This window comes from Carcharodon carcharias, chromosome 1 (genome assembly GCF_017639515.1).
Source record: "Carcharodon carcharias isolate sCarCar2 chromosome 1, sCarCar2.pri, whole genome shotgun sequence".
Taxonomy (NCBI): Eukaryota; Metazoa; Chordata; class Chondrichthyes; order Lamniformes; family Lamnidae; genus Carcharodon; species Carcharodon carcharias.
Window position 1 is genome coordinate 200,924,323 of NC_054467.1, and position 22,786 is coordinate 200,947,108.

Here is a 22,786-nt window from a genome sequence, read left to right on the forward strand (position 1 = left end):
CATTTATGACCCAAAGTTTTAATTCCTCTCTGGCCACAGGGGAGGTGCCAGAGGACTGGAGAACAGTTAATGTGGTTCTGCTTTTTAAGAAGGGTTATAGAGAGAAGCCAGGGAACTACAGGCCAGTGAGTCTCAAGTCAGTGGTAGGGAAACTATTGGAGAAAGTTCTGAAGGAAAGTATCTATCTCCACTTGGAGGGGCAAGGTTTGATCGGGGACAGTCAGCATGGCTTTGTCAGACGGAGGTCATGCCAAACAAATTTGATTGAATTTTTTGAGGTGATGACCAGGTGTGTAGATGAGGGTAGTGTAGTTGATGTAGTTTATATGGATTTTAGCAAAGCCTTTGACAAGGTCCCACATGGGAGACTTATAAAGAAGGCAAATGTACATGGGATACAGGGTAATTTGATAAAGTGGATTCAAAATTGGCTTAGCTGTAGGAGGCAGAGGGTGATGACAGAAGGATGCTTTAGTGACTGGAAGCGTGTCCAGTGGCGTACCACAGGGATCTGTGCTCGGTCCCCTATTATTTGTCATTTATATAAACGACATAGATGACAAAGAGGGGGGTAGGATTAGTAAGTTTGCAGATGACACAAAGATTGGTTGGGTGGTTAATAGTGAGGTTGAGAGTCTTGGGCTACAGGAAGAGATAGATGGGATTGTCAAACGGGCAGATAAGTGGCAGATGGAATTTAACCCTGAAAAGTGAGGTGATACACTTTGGAAGGAGTAATTTGATAAGGAAGTATTCAATGAATGGCATGACGCTAGGAAGTTCTGAGGAACAAAAGGACCTTGGCATGTGTGTCCATAGATCTCTGAAGGCAGAGGGGCATGTTAGTGGGGTGGTGAAAAAGGCATATGGGACACTTACCTTTATCAACCGAGGCATAGATTACAAAAGGAGGGAGGTCATGTTGGAGTTGTATAGAACCGTAGTGAGGCCACAGCTGGAGTACTGTATGCAGCTCTGGTCGCCACATTATAGGAAGGATGTGATTGCACTGGAGGGGGTGCAGAGGAGATTCACCAGGATGTTGCCTGGGACGAAACATTTAAGTTATGAAGAGAGGTTGGATAGACTTGGGTTGTTTTCATTGGAGCAGGGAAGTTTGAGGGGCAACTTGATCAAGGTGCATAGGCAGTTGAAGGGTCAGTCATGAGGGGGCATAAGTTCAAGGTGAGGGGCAGAAGGTTTAGTGGGGATGTGAGGAAAAACTTTTTTACCCAGAGGGTGGTGACAGTCTGGAATGCGCTGCCTGGAAGGGTAGTGGAGCGGGTTGCCTCACATCTTTTAAAAAGTGCCTGGATGAGCACTTGGCACATCATACCATTCAAGGCTATGGGCCAAGTGCTGGTAAATGGGATTAGATAGGTAGGTCAGGTGCTTCTCACATGTCAGTGCAGGCTCGATGTGCCTGTTCTGCTCTGTAATACTCCACCAACATAATGATACAATTGGCAATTGTTTCTTTCATTTGCAATGTTAAGAGGTATAATATTTTAGTGACTTCTACAGAGATTAGAGATATCAAAATCAGTCTGACCGAGTCTGGAAAAAACAAATGAGTTAAGTGTTGCACAGTTATGTAAACGAGAAGACTAGTTCTTGAAAATATTTAGTTACAGGCTTCAGAAAAGACAGGGTGAGTGCCCCCATTGTTATCACTCATTATCTTGCTGTGACTGTGGTTCTTACTTCTTCTGACAAATTTTCTAAGCATATTAGATTTTAAGTTGGATATTTAGGGAGCCACATCAATAGTGGCTCATTTAAAAACCCAGAAGGGCATTCAGGATATTCAGGACTTAATATTCAATTAAAGATTTTGTCATTGAAGACAATACAAACTATTAGGAATGCACAACAAACGCTGGCCTTGCTGGTGATGCTCACATCCCATGAACATAGAAACTAGGAGCAAGAGTAGGCCTTTCGGCCCTTCGAGCCTGCTGCATCATTCATTATGATCATGGCTGATTATCCAACTCAATAGCCTGCTCCCACTTTCTCTCCATACCCTTTGCCCCAAGAGCTATCTCTAACTCCTTCTTGAAAGCATACAATGTTTTGGTCTCAACAACTTTCTGTGGTAATTCCACAGGCTCACCACTTTCTGGGTGAAGAAATTTCTCATCTCAGTCCTAAATGGTCTACCCCATATCCTCAGACTGTGATCCCTGGTTCTGGACTCCCCCACCATCGGGAACATCCTTCCTGCAACTACCCTGTCTAGTCCTGTTAGAATTTTGTATTATTTTACAGCAATAAAAAGAATAACTTTACCAGACAAAAGCATGCCATATAATACACTTCATTTGAGGAATCCAGTGCATGTGCATAGGTTACTAACTTAAATTATATTGCTTTTTCTCAAGTACCAAATCAGATTGTCTCCCTGCAGGAACAGAAAATGAACACAATTAATTTGAACTGTTAAATATTAGTTTTAATATAACACACAGGCGAGCTTGAGAGCATGGGCTTGCCTTTATAGAAAACTGAATTTGATTGGGAAAATTGTTTCCAACATTCTGTTCCACTTACAATTCCAAATCTCAACCAAAGGGGTACCAGGAGAGACTGGATACATTTCCAGGAGACAGGAAATCACTTGGTTACACCATTATCCCATTGTCTTGTAAAACATAGTATAATGCAGTGACAGATAACTGCCCATTCTGTTTGATGGAGATTGCGTGCATGCAAAAGCTTTAGTCTACAATGCTGTTGTTGCCAGCACCCTTCAATATTGCAGTTAGATTGGGGTCATCTATCAAAAACACACCAATATCAGAGTTGCACGGGCTACCTCTGTAGTCAGTCGTCTTGAGTTAGCATCTGAAGAGTAAAGACAAAGTTTTGAGTTATAAGCACACAAGTGTAGCTGCTAAGGTCCTTTTGTAAATAATCAGGTTGTGTTTCTTCTAAGAACGGTCTACAGATCTTCTCTGTCTTGGTACCAACTCGGTCACCCCGAAACAAGAATGCAACCCAGATCCTTTAGTTCCTACAAACCAGGGCACTGGAGCCAACTGATATTCAAAATCAAGTGGAAAGGCAGACAAACAAACTCCAGCATCCTCAACGAAGTCAATTCCTCCAGCATCGAAACCAGCTTTGTTGATCTGGGCATTCATCCACTTGCCAAATAATCTGCTTCTGAAGCAGGTCTTCTTTTCGCAACTGAAGAATCACACCTGATCTCAAGGAGGAGAGAGAAAACATTTTAACGACATTCTTAAGGCCTCAATGAAAAGGAGACAAACTGACATCAGTGTTTAGGAGGAACTTGCCATTAACTGTGCCAAAGTTAGGCAAAAGACAGGAAATTACAGGCCGATTAGCCTGACCTCGGTCGTTGGTAAGATTTTAGAGTCCATTATTAAGGATAAGATTTCAGAATACTTAGAAGTGCATGGTAAAATAGGGCAAAGTCAGCATGGTTTCATCAAGGGGAGGTCATGCCTGACAAATCTGTTAGAATTCTTTGAGGAGGTAATAAGTAGGTTAGACAAAGGAGAGCCAATGGATGGTATCTACTTGGACTTCCAGAAGGCCTTTGACAAGGTGCTGCTCAGTAAGATAAGAGCCCATGGTGTTAGAGACAAGGTACTAGCATGGATAGAAGATTGGCTGTCTGGCAGGAGGCAGAGAGTGGGGATAAGGGGTCCTTCTCAGGATGGCGGCCGGTGACTAGTGGAGTTCCGCAGGGGTCAGTGTTGGGACCATAACTTTTCACTTTATACATTGATGATCTAGATGAAGGAACTGAGGGCACCCTGGCTAAGTTTGCAGATGATACAATTTATATAGAAAATTCAGCAACAAGCCCTAAAATTATTTGAGGGGAAAATAGTTTATTAAGATAGTCAAGGTTCCACAAATAGTTCAATGGATAAGTGCACTATGCTAAATGGCATGGTACAGAGCACAAGTCCAGCAAGTCCAGTCAGGGTAGAGCTTCTGCTTTGAGGACATTTGGAAAAAAGGATGCAATTGCACTCAAAATTATGCTAGTTTTCCAAAGTGAAGGCATGGTTCAAATTTCAGCTCAATTTCCATGAACCAGCATAATTGGCAGAATTTTAGGACATAACTTTTTTGTCCTTGCATTAAAAAATATTCCTTAATATCTGCAAGAGTGGTAACAAGATGCAGCTTCATTATTCTAGTGAAAATGGGTTTTTCCCAAAAGTAAACATTTTTAGTGAATGTCTAGTCCACCGCCATTGTACCCAGATTTTAAAACCTGACTGAAAATTACTTTAAAAAACAATGCACAATTACTTATGGATTTAATTGGTTTACACTAGTAAGTTCCACAGTGCAACAAATATTTAATATTTTAAAACTTTTAGTGCCTATTAAAGGTCAATTTTAAGTGCCTCCTTAAAATATAACCAATGGGTACAATTAATAGAAACTCAGCATACTGATTATTTCAAATAAAAGCAAAATACTGCAGATGCTGGAAATCTGAAACAAAAACAAAAATAGCTGGAAAAACTCAGCAGGTCTGACAGCATCTGTGGAAAGGAATACAGTAAACGTTTCGAGTCCGAATGACTCTTCATCAGAACTAAGGAAATATAGAAATGAGGTGAAATATAAGCTGGTGGAGGGGGGTAGGACAGGTACAGCTGGATAGAGGGCTAGTGATAGGTGGAGGCAAAGAAGAGATTGCCAAAGATGTCATAGACAAAAGAACAAAGGGGTGGTGATATCAGCTAAAGAATGTGCTAATGGTGACATTAAGGGTAGAAAGCAGGACGAGCAAGTGATAGATAGCCCTAGTGGGCGTGGGGTGGGGGAAGGGATTGAAATAGGCTAAAAGGTGGAGATAAAACAATAGATGTAAATAAATTTAAAAATAATAGAAATGGGTGAGAAAAGAAAAATATATTTTAAAATTATAAATTATTGGAAAAAGGGGGATTGGAAAGGGGGTGGGGATGGAGGAGAAAGTTCATGATCTAAAGTTTGTTGAACTCAATATTCAGTCCGGAAGGCTATAAAGTACCTAGTCAGAAGATGAGGTGCTGTTCCTCCAGTTTGCGTTGAGCTTCACTGGAACATTGCAGCAGGCCAAGGACGGACATGTGGGCATGAAAGCAGGGTGGAGTGTTGAAATGGCAAGCGACAGGGAGGTCTGGGTCATGCTTACGGACAGACCGAAGGTGTTCTGCAAAGCGGTCACCCAGTCTGCGTTTGGTCTCTCCAATGTAGAGGAAACAGCATTCGGAGCAGCGAATGCAGTAGACTAAATTGAGGGAAGTGCAAGTGAAATGCTGCTTCACTTGAAAGGAGTGTTTGGGCCCTTGGACGGTGAGGGGGGGGGAAGTAAAGGGGCAGGTGTTGCACCTTCTGTGGTTGCATGGGAAGATGCCATAGGAGGGGTTTGAGGTGTAGGGGGTAATGGAGGAGTGGACCAGGGTGTCCTGGAGGGATGATCCCTGTGGAATGCTGCCGGAGTGGTGGTGGTGGTTGGGGGGGGGGATGAAGGGAAGATGGGTTTGGCAGTGGCATCATACTGGAGTTGGCGGAAATGGTGGAGGATGATCCTTTGAATGCGGAGGCTGGTGGGGTGATAAATGAGGGCAAGGGAGACCTTATCATGGTTCTGGGAGGGAGAGGAAGGTGTGAGGGTGGATGTGCGGGAGATGGGCTGGACACGGTTGAGGACTCTGTCAACCAGCATGGGTGGAAAACCTCGGTTAAGGAAGGAAGACATGTCAGAGGAACTGTTTTGTAAAGTGTCATACGGACTCGAAATGTTAGCTGTATTCCTCTCCGCAGATGCTGTCATATCTGCTGAGTTTTTCCAGCTATTTTTGTTTTTGTTTCAGACTTCCAGCATCCGCAGTAATTTGCTATGATGCCACTTTCCAAAACAGGATGCTGCCGTCAAGCCTAAAAGACACTCTGCCTATCACATAAATCAGTAATGTGGTATATGAATTTCAGTGCCGGTGTGATGCCAGGTATGTAGGCCATTATAGCCCAAAGACTAAAAACAAAAAAACTGCGGATGCTGGAAATCCAAAACAAAAACAGAATTACCTGGAAAAACTCAGCAGGTCTGGCAGCATCGGCGGAGAAGAAAAGAGTTGACGTACTGTCGAAGGGTCATGAGGACTCGAAACGTCAACTCTTTTCTTCTCCGCCGATGCTGCCAGACCTGCTGAGTTTTTCCAGGTAATTCTGTTTTTGTTTTGGATAGCCCAAAGACTGCTGGATTGTATCAAACAGCATATCCCTTTGGCTGTTCGCAACAGGCAGGTACTACTGTGCCAACCAGCCCAAGCTTGCAAAACTTAAAACATAATATTTAACATTAGATGTGATTCCGTGCTTGGACAGCACTTGCTAAACAATCCTGATTATGCTAAGAATTACACTGACAACCAATTTATGATAATCAGCCAGTCTCAAACTATGGCTCACTTAACACATGCTAGAAGCTAGATATATATTCACACGAATGGTTCTGTCCTTGCAGGCAGAAGGAACATGTCCATGTATTGCCCCTTTATCAACTAAACAGAAGCTTAGAGGACAGCCATTCCCCACGACAATGACTTGACTCGAGTCGACCTGCCTGGTTTGAATTTAAACAAAAACTTGGCAGTTAATTGTTCCTTGGTGCATTCTCCATGACAATGCCTCCACCAGAGTCTACTTGCCAATCAATGAGTCCTTCTATCTCACGCAGTATAAATGGTTGTTCCTTTTACAATTGGTCCAAATCATTTATGTAAATACTGAACAACAGTGGTGGTGGCGGCAATCCTTGCAGGCCCTCTTATTCCAGTCTGAGTAATTAATTTTACGCTCTATTCTCCATGTTTTGTTTCTTAGCCAGCTTGTTATTCATTCTACTACTTACTCCCTGACTCCACACCTTTTGATTTTAGTCATGAGTCAGCCATGCTGTATCTTATTGAAAATTGAAATATATCTACTACATTATCCTTGTCTATCCTGTTAGGTCTTCAAATAATCCACAAAGTTTGGTCAAGCCTGAGCTTTCCCTTTGAAATCCATGTTCACTATTCTTTACTATTTTTCCACTTTCTCCCATGTTTTTCTATTATATCTTTGAGTAAGGGTTACAATGCTTTTCTTACCATCAACATTAAACTAACTAATTTTACTCCTTTGGATTTGTTCTAATTCCCTATTAAATCATATTAGCTGTCCACCAATCCTCTAGCACTATCCCCTCATATATATAATGCCTCAGCAAACTCTTCTCCAACTTCTTTCAGTATGCATGATGCAATCCATCCACACCAAGGGCTCCAATAAAAGGTCTTTGACCAGAGGTGTTAACTCTTTTTCTTTATCCACAGATGTCACCTGAATTAAGTATCTCCAGCATTTCTGCTTTTCTTTCAGATTTCCAGCATCTGCAGTATTTTAGTTTAAATTGTCTCTACATTTAGCTTAATTTATCAATTATGTCTCCTCTTTACAGATTTTCTATCTTTTTTATCATGCCCATAGATTACAAAAGTAGGGAGGTCATGTTGGAGTTGTATAGAACCTTGGTGAGGCCACTGCTGGAGTACTGTGTGCAGTTCTGGTCACCACATTATATGAAGGATGTGATTGCACTGGAGGAGATTCACCAGGACATTGCCTGGGATGAAACATTTAAGTTATGAAGAGAGGTTAGATAGACTTCGGTTGTTTTCATTGGAGCAGAGAGGTTTGAGGGGCGACTTGATCGAGGTGTACAATATTGTGAGGGGCATGGACAGTTGAAGGGTCAGTCACAAGGGGACATAAGTTCAAGGTGAGGGGCAGGAGGTTTAGGGGGGATGTGAGGGAAAGCTATTTTACCCAAAGGGTGGTGAGGGTCTGGAATGCACTGCCTTGGAGGGTGCTGGAGGCGCCTTTAAAAGGTACCTGATGAGCACTTGGCACATCATATCATTCAAGGCTATGGGCCAAGTGCTGATAAACGGGTTTAGGTAGGTAGGTCAGGTGTTTCTCACATGTCGGTGCAGACTCGATGGGTCGAACTGCCTCTTCTGCAGTGTGATTCTGTGCTCATCTTCTTGGTAAATACTGTGGCAAAGTAATTATTCAATATTCTGTCATTTTATGCAAGTTTATCATTGTGCATTCCTTTGTGGCCCTATCCCTATCTTTGTGTGTCAGCTGTTTGCCACAGGGTTATGTTATGTCAAGTGCAGTTGCATGATTCACTAGCTTACTACAAAGAGGGAGCAGAGTGCATCAATCTCTCCTGCTGGTACACAGGCCCTGCATCACCAAGGATCCTCTGTGCCTCCTCATGATGGCACACAGCAACTAGGCACCCTACAGTTCTAGGTTGCTGGGGAGGAACCCAAGCCCCCAAAGATGTGATATACAGGCCCACCATGTGGGCATGTTCTGGCATCCAACAACCAGGTCCCAGCTACAGGTCAAATAGTACCCCGTACCTGTGTGCCCTGCTCAGGAGAGTCAAAGGCATTTGAATGGAGTCCTGTAGGTGCCTGATGATCCCTTTAAGCAAGCAACAACCGGCAACTCCTGGAACTGAGTGGGCTCCAGACACAGGCCTCCACAACAACCCACTTCCTCTGGATTCAATCTAAAAGGTCAAGATGGAGATGCAGATGCTGGACAAATCTGTCTCCAAATCCTGCCCAGGCTATGCAGCCAAAAAAAATGGAGAGGACACTTCATTCTTTAGTCTTACCCAGCGAGGGGATCAATGCAGAGAATAGTGGTTTATTGGTTATAAGCCCAGCTTGATTGGTGTAAAGGAAGGGTGCCCATGGGTTTTTTCTGACAATGGGAAGGGCCATCGTATTCTACTGGTCAGTCACCACTCAGCTCTAGCTGGGCAGCCCCCAGCCAATCAATCAGGTTCTGACTAACTAGCACCTGCCTTCCTCAACAGGCATGTGATGATTAGAGATTCTATCCTGACAAGAAGACAGTAAATGGGTACCCAAGAAACAAAAGGTGAAGATTCTCCAGCTTGGAAACTGAAATGTCAAACCTGTGGGTCCTGGCATGCATGAGGCCATACAGTAAACAGACAATGTATGTGGGGTGACATTGATTGACTGTGAACCACACAAGTTCAACACTGACATCATTGCTCCCCAAGAGACTAGATTTGCCAACACTTAACATGTGAAGCCAATTATACCTTCTACCAGCATGGAAAAAAGTGCAGATGATCACCGTGAACATGGAGTAGGCTTTGTTGTCAACAACAGATTGATGCAGCTACTTGAGATACCTATCACAACTTTTGAATGCCTCATTTCTCTTTGCCTACCATCAGGTGGAGATTTTGTCACCATCATCTTCACTTAAGCACCAACTTGTGTACCAATGTCGAAAACAAAGATCACTTCTACAACACTCTGGATGATATTCTGGAGCAGCAAATACCACTCTACCTTACTTTTGTGTTTCTCAGAAAAGCATTTGACACTGACTAGGACAGGCCTTTACTGGATACTAGAGAAAATCGGCTGCCCTCCCAAACTTGGCAGTCTCATACAGTCCTTCCATGAAAACATGCACGGCACCATTCAGTTCGGCAGCTTCACCAGAGTTTTGAGATCAAGAATGGGGTGAAACAGGACTGCATCTTAGCTCCTACTGTATTTGGTATCTTTTTCTCAGTCCTATGCTTTCCCTGCCAACAAGGAAGCAGTGTACCTCCACACAAGATCAGATGAGAAACTCCTCAATCTGTCAAGACTGAAAGCAAAGACTTAAGTATGGCACGTCTGGATCAGAGACTTTTTTTTTGTTTGCTGATGCCACGCCAGTTGCTCAGACAGATGATCAGCTCCACAGGCTTATGGATTATCTGTCTTATGCTTGTGTCATGCTCTCTCTCACCTTCACCATCTTTGACAGCACCTTCCAAACCTGCGGCCTCCGTCTCCCAGAAGGTGGAGGGCAGCAGATGCATGGGCACACAACCACCCGCAAATTCCCCTCCAAGCCACACATCATCCTGACTTGGAACTATATCACCATTCCTTCACTGTCACTGGGTAAGAAAATTCTTCAACTCCCTCCCTAACAGCACTGTGGGTGTACCTACACCAAGTGGGCTGCAGTGGTTCAAGAAGGCGGTTCACCACCAACTTCTCAAGGGCAATTCGAAAAGATAATTAATGCTGGCCTAGCCAGCAATGCCCACATCCGTGAAAGAAAAAAAAAATCTTGTCGAGAAAACAGTGATTATGGAATAGAGTGTTGAATCCCACCCGTAATCAGACTCAACACACCACTGGAAGCAGTCAGCAAATTCTGCTACCCTGGAGCTCCAGGGAAAGAACCTGTCTCTTGACGAAGATCTCAGCACACAGTGCCAGACAGCCACCAACTTTGGCTGACTAACAAAATGGGAATGGAAGAACAACAAACTGACCCACAGGGCCAAGGTGCTTATCTACAAGCCCTGTATCCTCAGCACATTGCTGTATGACAGTGAAGCCTGGACTCCTACACCTACCAAGAAAAAGGCTCAATAACTTCCATCACCGGTGTCTATAAAGCATCCTTGGCATCACCAATGAAGTGGTCCTTTCTAGGGCAAACATGTCAAGCATGCTGGCGCTAATAAAAAAAAGGCGGCTTCACTGGCTTGGGCATACGCACAGGATGAAAGATGGCCACATCCCTAAGGATATGCTATTTGGGGATAGCCCATACCAAGAAACTAGTTGGGCATCCAAAGCTCCAATTCAAGGACTCTGTAGAAAGAGACACAAAAACTCTAAATATCAAATCACAACAATTGGGAAATTCCAGCTGATGATCAATGCAAATGCCAAAACCAGCTATGGGCTAGAGTTGGCCACAAGGTTCTAGCATATGGTTTCAGAAGCTCCAAAGCAGATGCCAGTCTTGCAAACAAGATGTCAACAGAGGTGATCCGCAAGATCTGGAAGGAATGACTTGACGTGTGGTAGATTTTGCCTTTCCAGAATCGGCTTGTTCATCAAAAGAAGTGCAGCAGATGATTACATGTGACCTCACCAAAGTTCTGAGGCTGCATTCCCATCATCTCTCACAGATGGAAGGATGGTAACCTTGTGTCCGCAAAATACATCACTACTACTGTGATAATTTCATTGTAGCTTCCCTTTGTTTGCCTTTTTTTTTGAGTTCTTTAATCTGGTTTCATATGTTATTTTGTCATCTTCTCCTTTGTTGTCTATGTGCTTAATCTGTCACTTTCTCCAGTTTCACTTTTGCTCTTAATTCTTTATTCATCCATGGTATTTCATTACTGCCTAGTTTGTTCTTGATTTTTGTGCGATATATTTTCTCTGGACTCTACAGAGTGCTGTTTTAGATCTTTTCCACTGCAATTTTAATATCTGTCAGCCTGTAAATTTTTCCAGTTTATTTTCCTTAGTTCCATTCTCTCCCCCTAAAAACCAGTTTTATTTCAAATTTATTTCTTGTTTAAATCAGTGCAAAAGATCAGGGATAATTGATTTGCACTGGATATAACTTGCACTTGAAGTTCTTTGATCTTTTCTGATGGTTTGGCTAATTTCAGATGGTCTACCCTGGAAAAGGCAGCACAACCTCACAGAAACTCGGCCAAGTTATGTTCAATTCCTGATGTATACAAATCATAATGAAACAAAACCCAGCTAGAACCTACAGATGTGCACAGGACCACAATCAGGCCTGGTTTTGCTGTCAACCTTCCCGTGTCACTGATGCTCAGCAGTCAAAGCTCAAAACATTAAGAGTATGCATAAAGTGCAGAACAACTTCTGTCAATAGGACTGAAATTATATCCCAGGATGAATCTCACATTCAGGAAAGCAGGAAAAGGCTTTTTTAAGTGATCTGATTGAGGGATATTAATGTTGGTGATTGGACCTCTTCCCACTTCAGGCAACTGAGTATCAATGTAAAGCTGTCTGACCAGCACAGTACAGGCAGATGCTGAGTCAACCACTCTCAAATGGATTATGTTTAAGGCCTGACCTCAGAAGATCACCTTTTACTGCACAATTGACTTCTTTCCCTTGTTATCATCCTCTAACCTAGGAACATATGACTTAAGAGCAGGAGAAGGTCATTTGGCCTCTAGAGCTTGCTCTGCCATTCATTAAGATCATGGCTGATCTGGCTGTGGCATCAACTCCACTTTCCTGTCTGTCCCCCAAACCGCTTGACTCCCTTGTCTATCAGAAGTATATCTTGAGTATATTCAATGACCCAGCCTCATCTGCTTTCTGGGGAAGAGAATTCCACATACCAACAATCCTTTGAGAGAAAAAAGTTCTCCTCATCTCAGTCTTAAAAGAGACATCTCTTTTCTTAAACTGTGTCCCCTAGTTCTAGTCTCCCGCACAAGTGAAAATATCCTCCCAGTATTAAGCCTATCCCATCCTCTCAAGGTCCTTTATATTTAAATAAGATCACCTCTCATTCTTCTAAACTCCAATGGGCATAGGCCTAACCTGTTCCTGTTCAACCTTTCTTCTTAAGCTCTTCATCCCAGGAATGAACCGTGTAAACCTTCTTGCAACTGCTTCTAATGCAATATCTTTTTTCAAATAAGAAAACCAAAACTGTACACAGTATTCCAGATGTGGTCTCACCAAAGCCCCATACCGCTGCAGTAAAACTTCTCTACTTTTATTTTCTTCTGAGTGAGATTGCCAATTAGTCCCAATTCAAATTAGCTTTGTCAAATAAATCCATGTCCAGTGGATAGGGATTGCCCAAACTCATTTCACACAGGACACCTGCAAGCAGCTTTCATTCATTCTGGATTGGACGTGAATCTCTCAAAAGTAAAATATAATATTTTGAACCTCTGCATCATCCAGGCTCTCTTGAATTCAAGATGTTATTAAAGTTGACTTCAAAACTGAAAGAGTGCTGTAAACATAAAAAGCACTACATTCTAATGGGTCACTGGATAAACCAGTATATGGTGTGGAACCAGGTTAAATCCCTGGTCTGTCCTGAATTCATCTCAGAATTCAGTCTCCACAAGTGTCCTCAGGCTTTTGGGGTCAAGGGCAAAAAAAGTGTCCATATCCAACTTGAATGGAAGTATATTTGTGTCCATCCAGCAATAGCAAACCAGTGCAGAAGTTAAAAATTTATTTTGATGAGGGTCTGCATAGAAAATATTAACCTCTGTATCTTCCACAGATGTTCCTCACGAGCTAAGGGTTTCCAGAATTTTCTGTTTTTGTTTCAGCAGAACAGGACCTGTCTCTGCTGCAATGCAATGATTGAAAAACTGCTAGGAAGGTTAAAACAAAATACATCACCCAGGATTTCGGTGTCTGGTTGCCATTCAATTATCTCAGCTGGATTTTAGGCAAGGAAAGAATAAAGTTCAGCTGTACTGTTCCTTGCAATGCTACAGTCACTCAGTCAAGGCCACTTGGGAAAGATATTGGTGGAATTGCAAATGCTTTTTTAATATTTCTATGAGGTATTGGATGCTTTTGAAGTATCCATCAGATTACAGGAATGTTATATTACGATTGCTGTAATAAAAATTATGACTCAAGAGAGGAGGTGAGGCAGTGATTGCCCTTGGTACTGAGGCAGCAGAGGCAGCATTTGGCCAAGTGTGGCATAAGGAGCCCTGGCAAAATTGAAATCAATGGGAATCAGGGAAAAACTCTCCACTGGTTGGAGTCAAACCTAGCACATGGGAAGATGGTTGTGCCTGTTGAAGGCTAATCACCTCAGTCCCAGGCCAAGTAACATTCGCACCACACAAATGGCAGCAATGACCATCACCAACAAGAGAAAATTTGACTATCTCCCCTTGACATTCAATGCCATTACCATCACTGAATCCCTCACCAACACCACCACAGGAGTTACCATTTAACAGAAACTAAACTAAACCAGCCATATAAATACTGTGGCTATAAGAGCACGTCAGAGGCTGAGAATTCTGGAGAGTAATTCACCTCTTGACACCCCAAAGACTGTCCACCATCTACAAGTCAGGAGTGTGATGGAATACTCTCCACTTGCCTGATGAGTGTAGCTCCAACAACGCTCAAGAAGTTCGACACCATCGGGACAGAGCTGCCCATTTGACTGGTACCCACTCACCAGCTTAAAGATTCACTTCCTCCACCATTGACGCAGAGTGGCAGCAGCATATACTATATGCAAGATGCAGTGTAGCAACTCACCAAGGCTCCTTAAACAGCACCTTACCATCCATGAGCTCTGCCACCTAGAAGGACAAAGATAGCAGGTGCATGGGAACACCACCACCTGCAAGTTCCACTCCAAGCCACTTACCATCCTGACTTGGAACTGTATTGTCTTCACTGTCATGGGATCAAAATCTTGGAACTCCCTTCCCAGCAGCTCTGTGGGTGTACCTGCTCCAGGTGGACTGCAGTAGTTCAAGGGCAATATAGGTTTGGGCAACAAATATTGGCCTTGCCAGTGGCACCCACATTCCATGAAAGAATTTTAAAAATTCAATTTCTGATGTAACATTTATCAAAGCAACAAAAAAAAGTATTACCATAAAGTAAACCTGCACTACAAAAGATAATTATTACATTAAATGCACAAAGTTAAGGATTTACATATGTCTGGATGTGTTTGTGCTAAGTTGCTTTGCTTCTGCATTCTATACCATGTTAAATCAGTATTACATCAGTGTTATGAGCAGAAAATAGGAAATGCAGGGCTTTTACTATAAGGCTGATAAATATTGGAACAGATTACTGGCATTAGTGATGGAACAAGATACCTTAATGGGTGTCAAGAAAGAGCCAGACAATCTGGTCATGAATTGGGATTTAGGGTTATTATAAACACAGAAGGAATACTGGACTCGTGAGGCTGGGTGAACCAACAGTATTCTCTTGCCTGAAACCGTTACTATGGTGTGTTAGTGTGGACTTTCACAGTTTACTCACATCTCATTAGGATAATGAACCATTCTAGGTAGAATCCCACTGCTGCCATTGTATGATTTGATTAGTTATGTTAAACTACACATGTTGCATTGGTGCAAAACCAGAAGTGCAGCTCTACTAAAAGAAAAGCTCAAATGCCATAACAATGACATCAGAGTAACCGGCTGTACAACTTAAAGCACTACAAATACTCAAGTTAATGAAACTTATGAGTGCCTTGTTTACAGAACAGTTATAACATATTATATTACAAAGTTTGTTGTTTTGGGGCAAAATATTTAGCGCCGTGATCAGTAGCTAGAGCTGCTGAATGTATCAGGCATCAACCATGGCTCAGTGGTAGCACTCTTGACCAAATCAGTTGATGGTGAATTAAAGTCTCACTGCCGCAGAATGTAGAATGACACCAGGGCAGTATTGAGGGAGCATTATACTTTTGGAGGTGATATCTTTTGGATGATATATTAAACCAAAGTCTCTTATCTACTTTCTCAGCTAGATGTCAAAGTATTACGGCCATTTGACCTATCAAGTCCATGCTTGCTCTCTGTAGAGCAATCCAATCTTCCCCATCTTCTATCCCCATGTCACTGCAAGCTCAAATGCCCATCCAATTTCCTTCAAAATCAGTCTGCATCTCCACCACCTGTGTAAAAAGTGAGCTCCAGGTCATTAGCACTCGTGTGAAAATATTCTTCCTCACATCCCCTATATCGCTTGCCCAAAACCTTAAATCTATGTCACCTAGCCATTGTACCATCAGCTAATTGGAACAGCTTTTGTCTGCCTCATCTGAACCTATCATAATCCTGTACATGTCTATCAAACCACCCCTAACTCTCCTTTGCTCCAGGAGAACATTTGAATAGAGACTTGGGTGTCCTCGTACACCAGTCGCCGAAGGCAAGCATGCAGGTGCAGCAGACGGTAAAGAAGGCAAACGGTATGTTGGCCTTCATAGCGAGAGGATTCGAGTACAGAAGCAGGGATGTCTTGCTGTAATTATACAGGGCCTTGGTGAGGCCACACCTGGAATACTGTGTGCAGTTTTGGTCTCCTTGTCTGAGGAAGGATCTTCTTGCTATAAAGGAAGTGCAGCGAAGGTTTACCAGACTGATTCCTGGGATGGTGGGACTGACATATTAGTAGAGATTGAGTCTGTTAAGATTATATTCGCTGGAGTTCAGAAGAATGAGGGGAGAATCTCATAGAAACCTATAAAATTCTAACAGGACTAGACAGGATGGATGCAGGAAGGATGTTCCCGATGGTGGGGGAGTCCAGAACCAGGAGTCACAGTCTGAGGATATGGGGTGGGCCATTTGGACTGAGATGAGGAGAAATTTCTTCACCCAGAAAGTGGTGAGCCTGTGGAATTCGCTACCACAGAAAGTAGTTGAGACCAAAACAATGTATGTTTTCAAGAAATTAGATATAGCTCTTGGGGTGAAAGGGATCAAAGGATATGGGGAGAAAGCGGAAAAGGTCTTTTGAGTTGCATGATCAGCCATGATCATAAAGAATGGTGGAGCAGGCTCAAAGGGCCGAGTGGCCTACTCCTGCTCCTATTTTCTAAGCTTCTATTTAAGTCTCCAAACCAATATTTATCTCTCAACCAACATCAGATTATATGCTCATCATCTCATTACTGTTTGAGATCCTGTTAATTGGCTGCTGCAATCCTTGGTGACTACACCAGCTGTAAAGTGTTTTGGTATGCCATAAGGTTGTAAAAGGCTCAATGGGACTTCAGAGCAGGAGTAGACCATTCAGCCCTTTGATATAAATTCTCTCTTGATATCTGCAGGCTGAGATGCCATAAGCTTGTGTTGCAGCTTGGAGAGTAAAGTCATACAGGTTCACACAACTCTGATAAGTGACCATAAAAGTTGACTGTATATTTAGAAAACAATGAGAAAAAATAATTGTACATTGCTCTGGGCAAACCTTTACTCACATTTATACAAAGTGACTGACACTCAAAAAAAAACTATTTGACCAAGTTATTAAAACATGCAGAATTGCTAAACATATATATTGGACACATACATGTCCTCACCCATTTGGGGACTGATCTACGGACGTTGGACTGTGGTATCTTGCCCAAATGGCCATTCTGTTAATTGATTGTTGGACAGCAAGTGTCAATGTGTTGTCAAATGTCAAAATCATAGCTGAGCCCAATTATGTTCTTATCAAGAAACCAAATAGTTATTTTTCACAGAGAACTTTATACATTAATCAAAACCTGACATCAGATTTTCAGGAGCTTGACATATAATATTCCAAACATCAGAGTTAAATCACAAAACATTCCACCTTACAATCTATTCACTATAATAGTAATGGATGAACTGATAAAGCTTGGTTTAGTGCACTACACAGGTTTTTCCAATTGGATTGGCAATACAGGGTAGCTAGATTTAGATTAGGTAGTTGAAAAGAAAAAGTTTGTTTACTTCTTAAGCAAAGGCGGTGACAAAGGTAATTATTACCCATGTCCCAGTTTACAAAGTTACATTCTTTACTCATTTGGAAACAAGGCAGTTTGCTCCTTCTCATGTGATCATTACTTTATGGATTTTAGTGACCTGTACACAATTTTATGAAGTGAACTAAAAATTGACCAAGACCCATACAATCAGAAACAGGATAGATGACAAAAGAGATAACACTCCTTTTTCATCACAACTTATAGCTCTTTTACAGCAGATGGCAAAGCACCATATGACATTTGTTTACAAGAGAGAATTTAGCAGGATTAACCAGATTGAATATATTCTGTATTTCATATCGTAGAGAAACCTCCTCTGAATTATATTAATCGATAAGAAAGATAAAATTAAGTTTCCTGATAAAAATATATTGAAATGGCCCTTATTCCCCAGGGTATTAGTGGAACATGGCAATAACGATTACAATGCATAGTGCTTTCGTAGTGACCGATTTCCAAAGTACATGGGTATAAAAAAAAGATGAATAAGCAACCCATCCCTATTAATAAGAGGTAGTGAAAGACAAGGGAATCTGCTGCAATAAGGGATACTGGGAAACTAATGCAGTTTATTACTGCGCAGATGGGTGATTCAATGCAGTCAGCGGCTTTGTACAAATCAAAACAACGAGCCTAGATAGCACAGTAAATGCATAATTGTAACATTCCCATATACCACGCAAAAATAAAACCACATTTATGAAATATAAATCTCAGAACTACGCGGGTTCATTGGCTACCCGAGCAGGGGGAATAAAGAGAAAGCGCACAAATAATCATTACCGCAAAATTTCAATTTCAACTTAAAATTGTTACTCTTCTCAAAGTACAAAGCAACAAAAATCAGGTGCTATATTCTGCTTCCTTCAATACGGCCGTTCTTCGCTACCAAAACGAGGAGGCTCAAAGATCTGTTCCTTTTTCATTGTTAAAAAGCTACTGCATATATCCTTACAGCATGATGATAAAAATCACATAAAACGTATTTACTTCAAGTCCACAAGGAAAGTGTCTCAAATTCCACTCGTTTCACATAATTAAACAAGAACAACCCCCCCCCCCCCGCCCAAACCCAAATAACTGGACGGGGTGTAACAATGAAAAAGACATCATGTCTTTTTTAAACACATATGTAAACCACAATAGAAACCATTAGGCTGATTACTTAAGGTCTATCCAACTTGAAAAGAAAATACACTACTCGGGTGTGCAGTCGAAGGCAAGCTTAAACACAGCCTCAGTGTACTGAAATACATCATTTAAAAAATAAGATTTGCACGAATAAATGCACGATTAAGACCGAGACAAAACCAACAGCAAAAGGAAGGGGTGGGAGGGGGGTTGTTTACCCACGTTAACAAAATGGTTAGCTGCTGCCCTGGGCTCTATTTTTAATTGTCTCTTTTAACATACAGGTATAAAAATGTTCCAAACCATGAACATCCTCAAGAGCAGCGATTACTTTATTAGTAACAGTAACTGAGAAAGGGTTTGAAAGGAGCCGAGATGTAAACAGGGCCTCTATCATTTACCTTGAAGTAGCCTCCCTCATAGAGCGTGTTGGGCGGCCCGAAAATCGCCACTTCCCAATTGTACAGATCGGACTCGTCCACCAGAGTGATCCTGAAACCTTCTACCGGCTCCTCCTGCAAACTCTTCAGTTCCAACATTAAGGCCTTCTGAGAGCTCGTCATCTGCTGCTGAGCCATGGTGGTGGGCGAGGAACCAGAGAGAGAGAGAAACAAGAAAGGGAAGAAAAGGAGGGGAGGAGGGGGATGGGGGGGGGGGAGGGGAGAAAAAGATAAAATAAACCAAAGGGGAGGGGGAAATAAAATAATAAAAAAACACCCACACCACACACACACACACACACAGACACACAGCCGTAGGTTGACACCAGACGATGAACTGAACGACGCTCTGGACTCTTCAGTAAGTTGAGAGAAGGGGATGGGGGGGAAAGAGAGAGAGAGAGAAAGTCCTTCTTCCTCCTTCACAACGCCAAGTCTCTTCACCAGAAAAAATAATTAAACCAATTCTCCAAACATAGGGGAAAATAAGTCGACCACGAACAGTTCATGAAGATGAGTATTTTTATATTAAAAATATGTTTATTTCGCTGCTTATTGTTACGGTTTGGTTTTATTTTTTCTCTCTCTGTAATGATTATCTTGGCCGTACGTTCCCCACACTGACAGCAATAAAATGGCCCACCAGCACCAGCTGCTGCCGCTTCTACTGCGGCTGCGCCTCAGTCCCGGCAGGCGGCCGCCGGTACCCCTCCCCCCGCGCTGTGACATCACCACCGCCCATTGTGACGCATCCTTTCCCCGCCCTCTGCCATGTGTTGGCAATGAGGATTGAACATGCGCAGAAGAACCCCCACCCTGGTTTGGCATAGGACACTCTCGAACAAGAATCCGTGAGCACCTTGTTTCACAACTGTGTCTTAAAAAGGAAAATGTTTTGGAATATTTATATATATGTTTAAGAATAAAAAAACCCATTTGCTGCACCTTTACTGTAAAGAAATATTACAACACTGAATTACATGGAATAGCATCAATGCTTTAAAACGAAATGAGTGACTCACTGGCCAATGTCATGGGTGATTCACGAATTCACTGAAAATATGACTGTTAACTTCCTGTTTGTCATACTGCTGATATGCAAACTCCTTCATAGAAGAATGACAAATCACAATAGCAATCCACTTAGAGGGAAGGTGTATAAACTCATGAGAAGGAAAGAAATAGGAAGTTAGAAGGGTAGATAACAAAGTGTTATGGGCAGTCTTGTGTGAAGCACAAACACAGGCATGGACCAGTTGGGCTGAATGGCCTGTTTCATTGTTGTAGAATCTATATAAGGCAGTTTGCAGATAGGTATAATGAAATTGGACACTAAGCCAGAGAAGTAGCTTTGGAGGTAACAGATAGCTTGGTCAAATATATGGGTTTTTGAGGATGAACCAGGAGGGAGGTATGTGAAACAAAAACAAAAATACCTGGAAAAACTCAGTAGGTCTGACAGCATTTGCCGAGAGGGATACAGTTGACGTTTCAAGTCCGTATGACCCTTCATCAGAACTAAGACATATGGAAATGAGATGAAATATAAGCTGGTAGGTATGTGGAATTTGTTTCACTCAGTGTGATATGAACTGGAATGCACTGCACTGAAAGAGTGGGCAAAGCAGATTCAAGAGTAACTTTGAAAAGGCATATGGATATACTCTTGAAAAGAAAAAACTTGCAGAGCTAGGGGAAAGAGGAGGGGAATGGGGCTAATTTTTGTTTCAAAGAGGCAATTCAGTGCCCCATTCAGAAATGTAGGATTCTCTCGCTTGTAAAGGATGAGAGCAAAGTGAAGCAGTGATTAGGTTTAAAAAGGAAATTTCAGACATTATTTGCTACATGGTTGAAAGCTCTACCATCAGTCATGTGGTGAAGAGGCTGTGATACACAAATGCTTCAAAGTCAGAGGTAAAGGGTAATTGGGGACATTCAGAACTGATTTGTAGAAATAGAGTGTGGGGAGGATTTTAACTTCAATGCCCTGGGCACAGAGCCCTGAGGAGAGTTGGTGGTGTTGTGGTAATGTCGCTGCACTGGTAATCCAGAGGCCCAGGCTAATGCTATGGGAACGTGGATTCAATTCCCACCATGGTCGCTGATGGAATTTAAATTAAATTAATAATTCTGGAATATAAAGCTAGATTCAGCAATGGTGACCATGACAACTATCATCAATTGTTGTAAAAACCCACCTGGTTCACTAGAGCCCTTTAGGGAAGGAAATCTTCCATCCTTACCTGGTCTGGCTTACATGTGACTCCAGATCCACAGTAATGTGGTTGACTCTCAAAATGTCATGTGAAACGGCCTAACAAGCCACACAGTTCAAAGGAAATTAGGGATGGGCAAAAAATGCTGGCATTGCCAGTTGCCATGAAAGAATGAAGAAAAATAAACTACATAGATCTGCAAGGACAGCAGAATAGGACTTAGTGCAGGATAAGATAGGAGATGCAGCAGAGTTTTGGACAAGTTGGGATTTATGGATGGTGTAAGATGGAAGGTCACTTTCGGGGTCATTAAATCTGAAGATGGTGAAGGCATGTCTAGGCATGATGAAGGTTGCAGTGTGCAACCTTCATCATGGGAATGGAGGAAGTAATTGTTGTGGAGTTGCAAAGAAGTGGTCTTGGTGATGCAGAAGATGTGGGTTAATATTTAAGAGTGGGGAGGTTGGCTGAGTCCAAAAATAGATGAAGATTCCACCAAGGCTGTGGATGCAAAAATCCCACCTATTTCAAAGGCAGGGCCTCATTAATATCTTGTAAATCTGCCTACCATTCATCAGTGGACTAGGACTGTAGGAGGGAACACTAGCAGCAGGAGAGATGCAGAAGAGGGAGGCCTCAGGGAGGACAAGGCCTGCAATTGGGAAAGCTGGGGAGAGACCTACGATCAAGAGGCCGAGGGAGAGGCCTGCAATCAGGAGGGCTGGAGCAAGATCTGTGATTAGGAGGGCGGTGAAAATATATGTAATTGGTAGGCCTGGGGCAAGGTCTGAGATTGGGAGGTCTGGGGAGTGGCCTGCGATCGGGTGGCCTGTGGAGTGACATGTGATCCAAAGATGGGGAAGATTCCTGAAATCCCAAGTACTGGGCATTGACCTGTAATCTGAAGGCTGGGGAGGGGCCTGCGATTGGGAGGCCTGGTGAAAGGTCGGTGAACTGAGGGCCAGGGAGAGTCCTGCGATAGATAATGAAGAGGTCATCAGTGCTCATGTGAAATCTGACCCATACCTATGGACGATATCTCTATTATAGTATAGTATTCAGTTGTAAACTGGATAGGACATCTTGAAACAACCCATTTATTGTGCATGATTGTCAAAAGGTGCCTGAATTGCAAGTATGCATTGTCAAAATGAGTGAACATTTTGTGTATCATTTCCCCTTAGCCAACATTTGCAATATGATTACTTACAAAATGTAGAAAGGGAATGGAAGGGTGGGAAGTGAATTAAGCTTTTTGCTTTGTTTTCCTTACTCCTGATAAAAACATTTATTTAAAAAACTTAATAACTTAAAACAAAAATAAATAAATCTGTGTTAAATATTAATTTTGTGCACTCTTTTTCTTTGAGTTAAATCCTCACACCTGAGGGGTTCCTTGTTGGGGGAGGGGGGAACGATCAAGATCTTGATTTTGAGATAGAGATTAGTTCATCCATGAATTAGCTGCTTAGGATACTGAGCACTGAAGTTACAAAAAGCAAGAGTATTCCAGATTCAATCTTCATTACAATTTCTACTTTCTTCCAATATTTTTTTCTTGTG

At 42.3% G+C, this 22,786-nt stretch overlaps 1 protein-coding gene across 2 annotated transcripts in view; it reads right to left on the reverse strand.

The window, feature by feature from the left end:
• ube2r2 (ubiquitin-conjugating enzyme E2R 2) overlaps nucleotides 1–19,224 on the reverse strand; it is a 166,417-nt gene extending 147,193 nt beyond the window's left edge. The window contains exon 1 of one of the 2 annotated variants that reach the window (XM_041196470.1): nucleotides 18,969–19,224. In XM_041196470.1, coding sequence (XP_041052404.1) covers nucleotides 18,969–19,145 — 177 coding nt within the window. In that variant the 5' untranslated portion in view covers nucleotides 19,146–19,224. The remainder of the gene's footprint in view (nucleotides 1–18,968) is intronic. The other variant, XM_041196469.1, reaches the window with a different exon arrangement.
• Between the last annotated feature and the right edge of the window lie 3,562 nt (nucleotides 19,225–22,786).